The following is a 12,993-nucleotide window of genomic DNA, read 5'->3' on the forward strand; positions in this document are numbered from 1 at the left end:
CTCTTCTGATAATCGCATTGATGGGGTGGTGGATCAAGGAATGGATGACGCCTGGCGTTTCACGGGTTTCTATGGAGAGCCTGAAACTGCCAACCAGGAACATTCCTAGAATCTACTCAGAGATTTGAGCCACAGACACAATTTACCTTGGATTTGCCTTAGTGGTTTTAATGAGATACTTAGACTTGAAGAAAAACAGGGATGGTTGGATAGGCCTGAAAGACAGATGCAGGGGTTCCGGGATGCTCTGGATTATTGTGGATTTAAAGATCTGGGATTTAATGGATACCCTTTTACATGGTGCAATAGAAGACTAGGAGACCATAATGTTTGGATCCGTTTGGACCGTGGGGTGGCAACAGTGGATTGGTTCTTACGGTTTCCTACTTCCCGTATCCATCACTTAGAGTGCTTTCATTCTGACCATAGACTCATCCTTCTCATTTCAGATGCTGAGCAAAAAAGGTTCTATAGAAAGGGGCGGCCATTCCGATTTGAGGCAATGTGGCTCAAAGATAGATCTTGTGAGGATGTGGTGAAACAATCTTGGGCTAATTTATTTGACTCAAACCTAGTTAGTATTTTGTTGAAAAAAATTGCAAGTTACCAAGTCAACCTTAGCACATGGAACTGGGTTACGTTTGGGCATGTGAGAAATACATTGGCCAAGAAATTGAAGGAGTTGAGCCATGCTGAGGAGGTTGGTTTGTACAGAACCAATCCGGATCAGATTGAAATGCTTCGGTCAGAAATTAACTTGCCCCAGGTGAGAGAGGAAGCAATGTGGAAGCAACGTTCTCATAGTGATTGGTTGAAGGAGGGAGATCGCAACACTCGCTATTTCCATTGTTAGGCCAACCAACGGAACAAGCATAATCTTATTGTGGGGTTGGAAGATGAGTTTGGTGTTTGGACTGAAGATGAAGATCAAATGGGCAGACTGGCAAGTACTTATTTTGACACTATGTTTACCACATCAAATCCAATTGGCTTTGATGAGATTTTGAATGGCCTAGTTCCTACAGTAACTGAGGAGATGAATAATAGCCTAAGAAACCTTACACAGCTGAAGAGGTTCTCAAAGCTCTCCACCATATGGCCCCTCTCATAGCTCCAGGCCCTGATGGTATGTCCCTTATTTTTTACAAATCATTTTGGCATATTGTTGGTATAGATGTGACAAAAGTAGTTTTGACAGCTTTAAATTCCAGCACTATTCCAGCTTCTATTAACTTTACTTTTATTGCACTTACTCCCAAAATAAAAAACCCTAAGAAAGTTTCAGACTTTAGACCTATAAGCCTTTGTAATGTGGTCTACAAACTCATTGCAAAAGTGTTGGTTAATCGTTTGAAGCTAATTTTGCCATACGTAGTTTCTGATTCACAGAGTGCTTTTCTTTCGGGAAGGCTGATTACTGATAATGTGCTGGTTGCATTCGAGACACTCCATTTCTTGAAGCGGAAGACCCAAGGGAAAGATGGGTATATGGCTCTAAAGCTTGATATAAGCAAAGCTTATGATAGAGTGGAGTGGGATTTCTTGGAAAGGGCTATGTTGCATTTAGGGTTTGCTGGAAGTTTTGTTGCTACTATCATGTCATGCATCAAGTCTATTTCATATTCGGTTTTGCTCAATGGGGTGCTAGGTAGAACTATCAAGCCTAGTAGGGGGTTGAGGCAAGGTGATCCGTTGTCTCCATATTTATTTTTGCTATGTGCCATGGGACTTCAAGGTTTGCTCCACAAAGCTGAATCTGAGGGTGTTATCAGGGGAGTGTCAATTTGTAAAAATGGGCCACGTGTGTCTCATCTATTTTTTGCTGATGACAGTGTTCTTTTTTGTCGTGCAAAAGAATCTGAGTGTCAGGTAATCCTTGATCTTTTATCAGTTTATGAGAGGGGTTCGGGCCAAAAAATAAACAGAGATAAGACAAATATCTTCTTCAATTCTAACACTCACCATGATGTCCAAGTCCAAATACAACATCTGTTGGGTGTTCCAGCTATCAGGCAATATAAGAGATATTTGGGGTTACCTGCATTTGTGGGGAGAACAAAGAGACAAGGGTTTGCATACATTAAGGAGAGAATTTGGAAGAAAATTCAAGGTTGGAAGGAGAAACTCCTATCTCAAGCAGGCAGAGAGGTGCTTATTAAGTCCGTCATCCAAGCCATTCCAACCTATTCTATGAGTTGTTTCAAGCTTCCTAAGGGATTAATTCAGGAGATTGAGGTCATGATCCGCAAATTTTGGTGGGGCTGCCATGGTGATAATAAGAAGGTGCATTGGGTAAAATGGGAGAAACTTTGTCAAGCTAAAGATTGTGGAGGCATGGGGTTTAAGGGGATTGAGAAGTTCAATGATGCTTTGTTGGCCAAGCAAGTTTGGCGTATGTTAAAAAACCCGGAATCACTTTGCCATAGAGTTTTTAAAGCTCGGTTTTTCCCGGATTGTTCCATTCTTGAAGCTAATTCCTCGATTAATGGGTCGTATGCATGGAAGAGTATTTTAAGTGCAAGGGATGTGGTGCGGAAAGACATGGTTTGGCGGATAGGTGATGGTAAAACAGTGAGTTTAAAGGAGGACAAGTGGCTCCCGAATCAAGTATACCGCCCGGTTAGCTCCCTTTTCCCCTCTATTCCCCCTGATGCCAAGGTTAGTATTTTGATTGATGAGGAGAATGGAACTTGGAAGGAGGCTGAAATTATGCACAATTTTCTGCCTCATGAAGCGAAGAAAATCATGAGCATTCCTCTTAGTACCAGACTGCCTCAAGGTAGTCCCATTTGGTCAAAAACGCCTATGGGTATTTTCTCAACTCGAAGCGCTTACAAGCTCCTGGTTAATGAAGCTGCAACCAACAGCCCAAGTAGCTCAAATCCACACCCCCAGAGACATCCTTGGAGAGGTGTTTGGATGCTACGAATCCCAAATAAGGTGAAGCACTTCACTTGGCGAGCATGTAACAACTCACTTCCAACAATGGACAACTTGTTTCATTGTCACATGCCAGACCCAAACTGAGGACATATTGCATGTTGTATGGGGCTGCCCAGAGGTGGCACAATTGTGGAGCACTATCAATTGGATGCAACACACTATCCCTCACTCACCGGGGGTTTTTTCTAACCTTTTCTCAAGTTTTTTGCAGGTTTGGGATGATTATAGGGTGGAGATATTTGCTATCTCAGCTTGGTTGCTCTGGAACCGGCGAAATTCAATTCATTTTAGGCGCCCAGCTCGACCTCTAAACCAGATCTTCTTCAAAGCTGCCAGACTCCTGCAAGACTTCTTGGAGGCTCACGATGAGGAACCTGTCATAGCCCAAAATCCTATCCAGCCTAAATGGTTTGCCCCTGCACAGCCACGGTACAAAGCCAACTTCGATAGAGCTCTGTTCAAAAGCTCTAACTCTGCTCGTTTGGGTGTGATTATCAGGGACACTAATGGTGTTGTCATAGGTGTGCTTTCAGCTCGAGTACCACTCCCTCAGTCCGTGGCATTGGTTGAAGCTTTAGCTTGCAGGCGTGTTGTCCAATTTGCTGTTGAGATCGGGTTACATGAAGTGATATTTGAAGGTGACGCAGCAGTAGTGATCAATGCCATTTCAAAAGGATCGGCTAACCAATCTTTGTATGGTCACATAGTTGATGATGTGCTTGGCCAAGCTTCTCTTTTACATTTTTCTGATTTTTGTTATGTTCCTCGTTCATGTAATTCAGTAGCTAATGCATTAGCTAAACGTGCTAAAACAAGGCTTGAGTTACAAGTTTGGTTAGAAGATTGTCTTGAAGACATTACCCCTCTAATTTTGGGTGATGTTCCTTGATGTTTTAGTTCTGTTTCAATAAAGCCTAGCCCGCACTTGGGGTCTAGTTTCTCAAAAAAAAAAAAAAAGTTATGTAAATCTCAATATAAATTTGGGCTACTTGTAAGTTGTAACACGTTATCAGCAAAATTAAATAAATGAAATAAGTAACCCTTCGGCGTTTGACGTTGTGGACATAGGTCCTAACTTGTGTTTTTTTTTCTGTGGGTCCTGTGTACTATTTGCGGGACCTGTAAGTACGGATTTCAACAAATTTTTCTTTAAAACAAGATTTTAGGCATTATTATTCACATATTTAGAAATTATTTTGTTACAGTGTTTTCATTTTTCAGCAATAAATGGTATTGAGAGACCTAGTTAATCTCCTCCATTCTTTCTTTCTCATCTCCTCCCATGATATCTCAAATTTCGACATCTATCTCCTTTGGAAATTAAACACTTTAATAGACACAGCAAAGATAAATGCAAATAGTATTGCAAACCCAACAACGACAGTTGCAACCACTCCTAGGAAATCATGATTGAAACCGAAATAGTCTCTCACAAAATCTTCCACTCTTTCACCAGTATCAAGCATGTCTTTCTTATCTCCAAACTGTGATGCGACCAACCCATACAAGGTCCAGGCTAATGGACATGCCCAAGAGTACCATCTCCACCAAATAGGGATCCTCTATTGTTGGCAAGGTAGGAAAATTAAAAAAAAAAAAAAAAAAAAAAAAAAAAAAAAAAAGGGAAAAATGATTAGTAATATGTAATATCTGACATCTGTAAAGGAGAGAGTAGGAAAAAAAATAAAAAAAAAAAAATAAACAGGAATACAATTGAAATAAGGTGGAAAAACTCACAGGTTGTGGGATTATAAATCCAGAAAAGAGATTCCATATTGAATAAAATGCAGCGGAAATTATGGAAGAAATGTGGTGGTTTGGTGTCACGGCAACAGTCATCATGCCATAGAAGGTGAAGTACAGCAGTGAGAAATACGTGAAGAATAGGTACCAGAAGAATTTAGCAGCAGTCCATTCAAATCCAATCAATACATATACAATAAAACCATAGACCATGGATTGTACAAAAACGTATGGGACTTCAATCAGAACCTGCAATAAAAGATGAAATTGCATAACTAAACATAGGTAAAATATTATGTTAAAATCACAATTTTTAATATGCAAATTTATTGATCATATGAAAAAGGTAATCTTTCTTAACAAATTTAAGAGTATAACTAAGTGAACAAAAGCTTGACAAATAGTTCTTACCTGTGCAAATGCATAGGGCAATGCTGAATACATCCCAGCTGCTCTTTCTCTATAGAAGACAGTTCGTTCGACAGCCACCACTGGCTGCACTGAATTACCGTTTTTAACACCAATAAAGAGAACAGCAGCATACATGGAACCCATTGCATTAAACAAATCTTGTCGCTTTGTCCTGTATTTATTAATGTCGAAAGTTAATACAAATTCTCAAAGCAATTGGAGGAATTTGCACAATTATATCATTCTTTGTTCCCCAGTTGTAACTTACGTTTTTGAGCCAAGGTTCCAGAACATTGTCCCGAACATCAGGGCTATGACAGTCGTGAAGATAAATCTTACAGCAGTGTACAGTGGGTTGCGCCAATATGACCAATGTTGTTTCCATAAGCAAGCCATGAATTGGGTGAAATATGATTGTGAGTATTGAGTAGGGAAATAGAGGTCCTTCGATCCAATAGTAGGGATGCTCAATTGTTCAATAAGTTCTTTGTTTCTCCTGAAATATATGACATTCAGTTGTACAGATTTTGTCAAAAAAAGAGCCCAACATAGCTATGAAAAAGATATAAGGGTAGTTTTAAACTAAGTATAGGGAGTAGGAACAAAGATTTGACCTTATAATTTAGTTAGGTAGTATAAAAATAGACCTACCTGTACAGCTCTGAATTTCTGTACACATTAGCAAAATCAATCCCCAAAGTTGTTTCATGCGCTGATGAAGTAACTTCCAACATCCAAGTTGCTGGATTGTAACCATCTTTAATTTTACTTACTCCTTCTATTCCCTAAAAGATAAGAGAGGTACTTGTATTGGCAAATATTTAGAAAGATTAAGATCTAGAGTTAAAAGTTTGACTCTATATATTTCCTGACATTCTGTAACATCATACCTCAAAATACTGGATTAAATAGCAAGAATGGCGACCCAATGGCCCTACATATATCTCTTGTCCCCCGAGCTTCATTAGGAATAGCTGTGATGTCATGTTAAACATGTCATTCCCATATGCAGAAGAGAATATGAACAAAAGTTCCAATCATTTCGATTTATTAGTATTTCTCACCTCATCAAAAGCTTCAAATATGTCAATGCTTGGCTGATGGATGGTGCACACAACCGTTCTTCCAGTGTCAACGGTGTTCCTCACAGTTCTCATAACTATAGCAGCAGCTCTAGCATCCAACCCTGAGGTTGGCTCATCCATGAAAATTATGGAGGGGTTGGCAACTAACTCGACTGCAATTGTTAGCCTCTTACGTTGCTCAGTTGAGAGACCATTTACACCTGGCAACCCGACTAATGCCTGTCTCAATGGTTTCAGCTCCACAAGTTCCATAACTTCCTCAACAAACATCTGCAAACATTTCTCGTTTTCAAAAAAACTCAGCATAACAAGCTGGTGAAATATTCAATCTGCTTGTATTTGACTAAAATTCTTTACAATTCAGAGATTCTTAACTGTAATAAAGCCCCTATAGTGTAATATATGAATCCTAAATCAGCATTCACAAGACTTTGCTCGGCTACCATGAACAATTTTATGAATACTTGGCTTTGATGACATCAATCATGCTTATAAGCTGTCTTTGACTTGTCTGTCCGAGCACAAAAGGCAAGATTTTTTTTTTCTTTTTTGGATAGGCAATTAACCACATAAGGTAAGAATTACAAGCTTATAATATGCAAAATTTATTACTCCAATCATGAACCGAGGCCTCAAGCAAAACCTAAGTCTGACTATAGCTCAACAAAATTTAATTTGACAACCAACTTTTCAAAAATGACTTGCCTTGTAACCTGTGAATTGCAATCAAACAAATAGGAGAAACCCAATGCCAGAAATACATTCAAGTTTTGGAAACCAACCTTCTTTTTTTGAGAGTCGACAACAGGGGATAAACGAAGCCATGCTGAGTAGAGCAAGGACTCGTAGACAGTTACATGAGGAGAGTGGATGTCGTTCTGCTCACAGTATCCAGAAACTCTAGCAAATGTTTCTTGCTTCTTTGGATACCCAGAAATCGTGATCTTCCCATCGATATATCCACCAGTTTTTCTACCAGCGAGTACATCCATCAAAGTTGTTTTACCAGCACCACTTACACCCATCAGTGCTGTGAGAACTCCTGGCCTGAATGCACCACTCACACCCTTCAGAAGCTCCAATTTATCCTCTGTAACACCTTGATTCTTCATTTCCTGCACAGTTATTTATAAATAAAAATAAAAAGAAGGTATCATTGCTTTGTGCTACATAAATTTGAATGACTGAAACAGCGAGCTATATCATTTCCAAAATGTTTATATTAAATTTTACAAGTTACCTGTGGCATGTCAACAGAGTACTTTATTTCATCGAAGGTAATGGTATGTTGGTCAAATGGAAGAATCATTCCTCTTTTCCTGTTCTGATTGATCTCTACAGAAGCTTCTACGCTAATAGATGAGGGGCTAGAGGTGATACTGCCCCTCTTAATTTCATATCCATTCTCTGCAGATTAAAAAAATTCAATTGGGTTTAAGAGAAATTAAAATTTTACAAAATACAAGAGCGCACACAAACAAGCATGCATTGTATAAGAGACATATCACCTATGCTCTTTTTTTCACTTTGAGGTTCTTCTGATTTAACAGACTGTGGCTTTCCCAATGCTACACAATATTTTAGGAAACATTAGTACATAATCTCTCACATGTATGCCTTGAAGTTGAAAAGGTGGAGGTACTCACGATTGAGATACGTGAGAGCCAGAGTGAAGGCAGCATTGAAAAGTAATATAAATCCAATTAATGCCCCCACTCCTATCCAATACCAATATGCATGTGTAAAGAATCCACGGGACTTCAAAACTTCAATTCCTAGTGGTTCCGTTGAGTTTGGGAGAACCTTTAGTAGATAAACAGGTTCAAATGTCATACAATTATTAAGAGATTTTGAAAAAAGAAGAAGTTTATAGTGGCCAATTTAAGAAATTACATGTCTCCAACTCATCCCAAGAAACTCGTTAACTACTATAGCATTCTGTGCATACATTATCGGTGACATCCAGTAACCCCATATCCACCATTTCTTTATGTTCTCTGTGGGAGTACGCGATGAAATAAGAAGCAATAGAAATGATTTTGTCCAATTATAAAAGAAAAGCCACTTATTAAATTATACCTCTGGACAGGACAAAGCCACCCAAAGCAAACATCATGACCAGTACAAATGATCCAAATGTGTTGGCAAGAATCGGGTCCCCCCTACCAATTGCCCCAATAAAGCGAAATAAGGCAGAAGCCATCTGGTTAAGAAGTAAAAGCAAAAGGTACTGCCTAAAAAACCTGCAATATGAACATGAGAAAATATATAATTTGAAATAATAATAAAAAATAAAAAAAAGTGAAACATATTGTTGTAAGTTGACAAAAAAGTAGCATGATTTTATTTATTTATTCTTTATCTTTTACCTTCCAGCACTTGGATCAAAGCCAATGACATAGTAAGTAATGAATACCCATACAGCAACTTCTACAAATGTGATTGGAATCTTGATGATCCATGCAGGGAGAGAATATGCCCATGGGGAATAGAATAGGAGCTTCCTTTGCTTGAAGAAAACAGGAAGCTTTGCAACAGTCATGGAAATCTCAGCACTACCATTAAACATGATGACAACAACACTATAGAACAAAGCACCACTATAGATTCCTCCATCAGTCACTGAATTTCGGTGCATCTCAGTCCGTAGGAAAGTTGTCATAACAATCATTGCCATTATCGTAAGCTAAAAGAAGAAAAGAAAAGAAAATGTTTATATTAATCAAATTTTGGTATAACGAAATTTGATATAGAAAAGAAAGTTTTAAAAATAATATAGAGCTCGTCTTACTTGGGTGAACTTGAAGATGTAGACAAACGAATTCCTCTTCATGAGCGAGAATTCTCTTGACAAGCAAGCTTTCAGCAGCTCCACCTTTTTGACACCATACTTTCTTGTTGTCAAAGCAGCTGGATGGCTCTTAGCCTTGTCAAACTGAGCTGCAAGTTCATCTCTGAGTTTCTGTCCCACATGGAAAGATTGGAATGCCTCAGCGAATTCCTTGACTGTTACAAAATTGTAGGGCTCTTCTTTCTGTGCCCAGTACTGCTCCTGATCTTTCCTTGAAGTCACCTATAAATTGGTTATACATGAATCCAAATATGAGATTCTACTTGTAATGCTTATCTCTTTAGAAGATAATATTAATATTAGCATATACGAGACCAAAAGAAAACCTTTATTCAAACTCACTTCTTGCAGGAAGTCGGCCACCCCTTTCCTCTCAGGACATTTAAAGCCCATTGATTCAAAAAATTCAAGCACTTGTTCACGGGGACCCTGGTATGCAATCTGGCCATCAGAGATGAGAATAATGTCATCGAAAAGATTATAAGTCTCTGGTGCTGGCTGGAGGAGGGAGATGACAGCAGTTCCATTGAGAATGTGAACATATTGCTTGATCGAATTCACAATTTGAAAAGTTGTTGAGCTATCCAAACCAGTAGATATTTCATCCATGAATAACACTTTAGATGGTCCAACCAACATCTCACCTATAATTTAATTATTAGATATTATTTAGAAAGTTACAGAGAGAATATGATTTTGTATATATGAACTACAAATTTGACTTCACCAGTTGTAACTCGCTTCCTTTGTCCTCCAGATATTCCCCTTAACATTGGATTCCCTACTAAGGTATCTGCACAGACTTCCAATCCCAAAACCTGAAAAAAAAAAGATGGAAAAATGAACAAAAGTGAACTATAATGATAATTTCTAAACTAATCGATTCAACAATTTGCTGTTATTACCTTTAGAATGTAATCTGTCACCACATTCACCTCCTGCCCTTCTGCTGCCAGTGCCTAGATTAGCAGAAACAAATTGATAGAATGACATAAAATGACAATCCATACTTTAAGTAAGCTGTGAAAATCCGGACAGAAAAGTTTGGTTTTGCTTGATTTTAAATTGAACATAATTTGTCATATATTACAAATTTCCTCAAAAGGTAAAATTTGCAAGGGTGCCCGTAAAAGTAATTGTCCATAAATGTATTCTCAATTTCTCATCAATCTAGAGAGGTACAAACCATTCTCAATATAAAAAATTTTAGTGCTACAATTTTCAAATGTTGTAATTGACAATAGATTTCTTCCTACCTTCATGTAGATGTCAACATCGGGATCAGGCTTAATAATTGCCTCTTTCTCTCTTCTTACTAGCTCTGCTAGCATCTCTGCAGTGGCGAAATAAAAAGGAAAGGGAATTATGAAAAAAAAAAAAAAGCTTAAATAACAAAAATTATTGGATTACTTCCTCAGAAGTACAATTAAGGAAATGTAAAAAGAAGAAAAAGGAACAAAATAATCCTTCAAAGTAACTAACCATAACGCGATCCAACCCCTTGGCATCTTGCAGAGAAGGCCAAAGTTTCCCTTACAGTCATTTCTCCGATATGAAGGTCTTGTTGACTGACATAAGCAGCAGTTCTTTGTGGAACAAACTCATGCATTTCGTGGCCATTATAAGTCACCTTCCCAGAAAACTGAACAAGAATTTTTACTCAATGCATTAGATGTACAGAAGAAAGAGTAGAATATGCAGTTGTTAGAATTCAAAATTGCCTAATACCTTTAGGTCGGGATCAAGCTCTCCAGCTAGAGCCAATAAGAGTGTGGTCTTCCCAGAACTTGGAGGACCCAAAAGTAATGTCATTCTATGTGAAACACAAAAACCATGTTAGAAATGAATAATAGAAGTTCTAACCGGAAAAGGAACATTAAAGAGAAAAATTATCAAACAATGAGAGTTCATTTTGATAACTGTAAAAAGGGCTGCCTTCTCACCTGCTAGGCTTGATGACTCCTCTAACATCTTGAAGGATAGACAAATGTTTCTTTCTACTTGGAAGAATATGGAGATAATTCAAGCAACCCTTTAAAATAAAAAACAATGTTAAAAAGAAAAGGAAAAAAAAAAAAGCATCAATATTTGTAGAATAATAAAAAAAATGGTGTATTTATTTAAGCGTAATTACCTCCATTATGTTAACAGAGAAGTTCAAGAATGTAGGCAAAGCTCTGCTTCCAACGTGCGCTTCTGCCTCAACATTCAAATTCTCAAAATGGACTTCAATTGTGGGAATAGCGATTCCAACTCTAAGAAATCCAGAGAAAAATACCAATTACTGTAAATTCATATGAAACGTAATCAAAACAAAATAAAAAGAAATTGGATAAACAGAATAACACACAAAAAAAAAAAAAAAAAAATCCCTAAGACTACTGCCAATTTTTACTATAAAATACTTACAAACGGCAATGAATATTTTCGATGCCACCCCAACAATATGAGAGATAATTTTCTTAATATATTATTTTTTTTACTTCAAATTTAAGACATGAATTTATAAGAATTATATAGTAAAATTTATAATATCGAACAGCATGACTCATCGACAAAACACTGCAAAAGTCGGCATTAAAGTTACCTCTCCAAGCGGTCCTTGAGTTTATACAAGAACTTCTCATGATCTTCTTCGGAGACCTTCACCAACCTCTCAATCAAACTCCTCCTTTCCTTCAGTCCAAGATGATGTACATCGATTTCACTGGTCTCACCTTGCTGTGTTGTCAGTAAACCTTTCGTCAAACGGTTGTAAGTAGGAAGCTTCTGTAGCGCAGCCCATTTGAGAGCTTCTTCATCATCATCTTCTCGCGAAGATTTCGAGAAAACTTCCATGCTAGTGTCCCTCCACATTGAGGGACTGCTTAGTCGAAAAATACTACCGGCTTTATAAATATCACCACTCTTAACAAAAGATCAGTGCCTCAACAACAGCTAAATCCACCAAAACCCAGAATTGTTTCTTGGAATTTACGTGAAGTAAGGCCCAGGTTTCAGGTTCTATGGATCAGAACCTGAAAATATAGAAATGGGTTATGGTTTCTCTCTCTGTGTTGAAGTTAAACAACTTAGTTAATTTCCTTTATACTCTGAAACCAGTATGAGTACAGGTTGGCTGTGTTGTGCGAGTATTAATAATTTATAGAGTCGAAATGGGTGGCCTTAAAGCTTCAAACTTTGTGTCCCTGTTCATGTTTTTTTATAATTCGCGTGGAAACTGATCATTACTTTATCGTACAACAAAGGAAAAACAAGATAACAAAGTTCATATTTGGTTCTCAATAATTTTATGGTCCTTCTATGAGTCATCCAATTCTAGCAGAAACAAATACTAAGAAATTATGACTTTACTATTTTTTCTAAAAACATGCATGTTTCTTTCTATTATTAATGGGACCTCTTCTTTAAACAACTCCTTGCATTGCATGCATGAATCTTAAAAAAGCAGACAGAGCTTCAGTTATTTGAGCCCACCACAACGCCAAGAAAAGGAATGGCCATAGACTGATTGCTTCAGTAATGGATTACGTCCTATCAAAAAAAAAAAAAAAAATTAATGGATTACGTAGAATCATCAAATAATTAAAGTCCTTTTGTCATTTTATACTTAGGGTCCGTTTGGATACAGCTGAAAACTGAAAATTGAAAACTGAAAACTGAAAAACACTGTAGCAAAATAATTTTTAAATGTGTAAATAGTATCGTGGCTCCCATTTTTAATGAAAAAGTTGTTAAAAAGTGAAATTTGTGGGTCCGTGAACAGCACACAGGACCCACAGGTGGCTGAAAATCAGTTGAAAAGTCAAGCTTTTCGGCTAAAGAAAAAAAAAGAAAAAAAGAAAAAAAAGGAGTGCAGAAACGCAAACGCGTCTAGGAAGCACAAAACGCGCTTCCCAAACGCACTCTTAGTTGCGGTTTGGATTTAGCATTTCCACGTTTTTCACGTTTGTTTTTGTT

General features: G+C 37.6%; 2 protein-coding genes across 2 annotated transcripts; one reads left to right on the forward strand and one right to left on the reverse strand.

Annotated features, from left to right (window-relative positions):
- Window positions 1-226: 226 nt before the first annotated feature.
- LOC115990257 lies at window positions 227-3,832 on the forward strand. Its single transcript, XM_031114104.1, has 5 exons — window positions 227-766; window positions 854-947; window positions 1,067-1,126; window positions 1,175-2,940; window positions 3,155-3,832. Exons 1-5 carry the CDS (start codon window positions 227-229, stop codon window positions 3,830-3,832), a joined length of 3,138 nt encoding a protein of 1,045 aa, XP_030969964.1.
- Window positions 3,833-4,092: 260 nt separating this feature from the next.
- Window positions 4,093-12,187, reverse strand: LOC115993075 (pleiotropic drug resistance protein 1-like). Its single transcript, XM_031117356.1, has 24 exons — window positions 11,621-12,187; window positions 11,168-11,288; window positions 10,977-11,065; window positions 10,762-10,846; window positions 10,516-10,675; window positions 10,290-10,366; window positions 9,939-9,992; window positions 9,761-9,851; window positions 9,376-9,677; window positions 8,974-9,255; window positions 8,552-8,868; window positions 8,262-8,425; window positions 8,076-8,179; window positions 7,829-7,985; window positions 7,691-7,750; window positions 7,423-7,589; window positions 6,965-7,297; window positions 6,162-6,452; window positions 5,988-6,071; window positions 5,749-5,882; window positions 5,366-5,593; window positions 5,098-5,269; window positions 4,681-4,935; window positions 4,093-4,505 (listed from the first exon to the last, which is right to left on the reverse strand). The coding sequence occupies exons 1-24, from the start codon at window positions 11,887-11,889 to the stop codon at window positions 4,248-4,250; spliced, it is 4,254 nt and encodes a 1,417-aa protein (XP_030973216.1). The 5' UTR covers window positions 11,890-12,187; the 3' UTR covers window positions 4,093-4,247.
- Window positions 12,188-12,993: the final 806 nt, after the last annotated feature.

The sequence above is a fragment of the Quercus lobata genome, chromosome 5 (genome assembly GCF_001633185.2).
Source record: "Quercus lobata isolate SW786 chromosome 5, ValleyOak3.0 Primary Assembly, whole genome shotgun sequence".
NCBI classification, from domain to species: domain Eukaryota; kingdom Viridiplantae; phylum Streptophyta; class Magnoliopsida; order Fagales; family Fagaceae; genus Quercus; species Quercus lobata.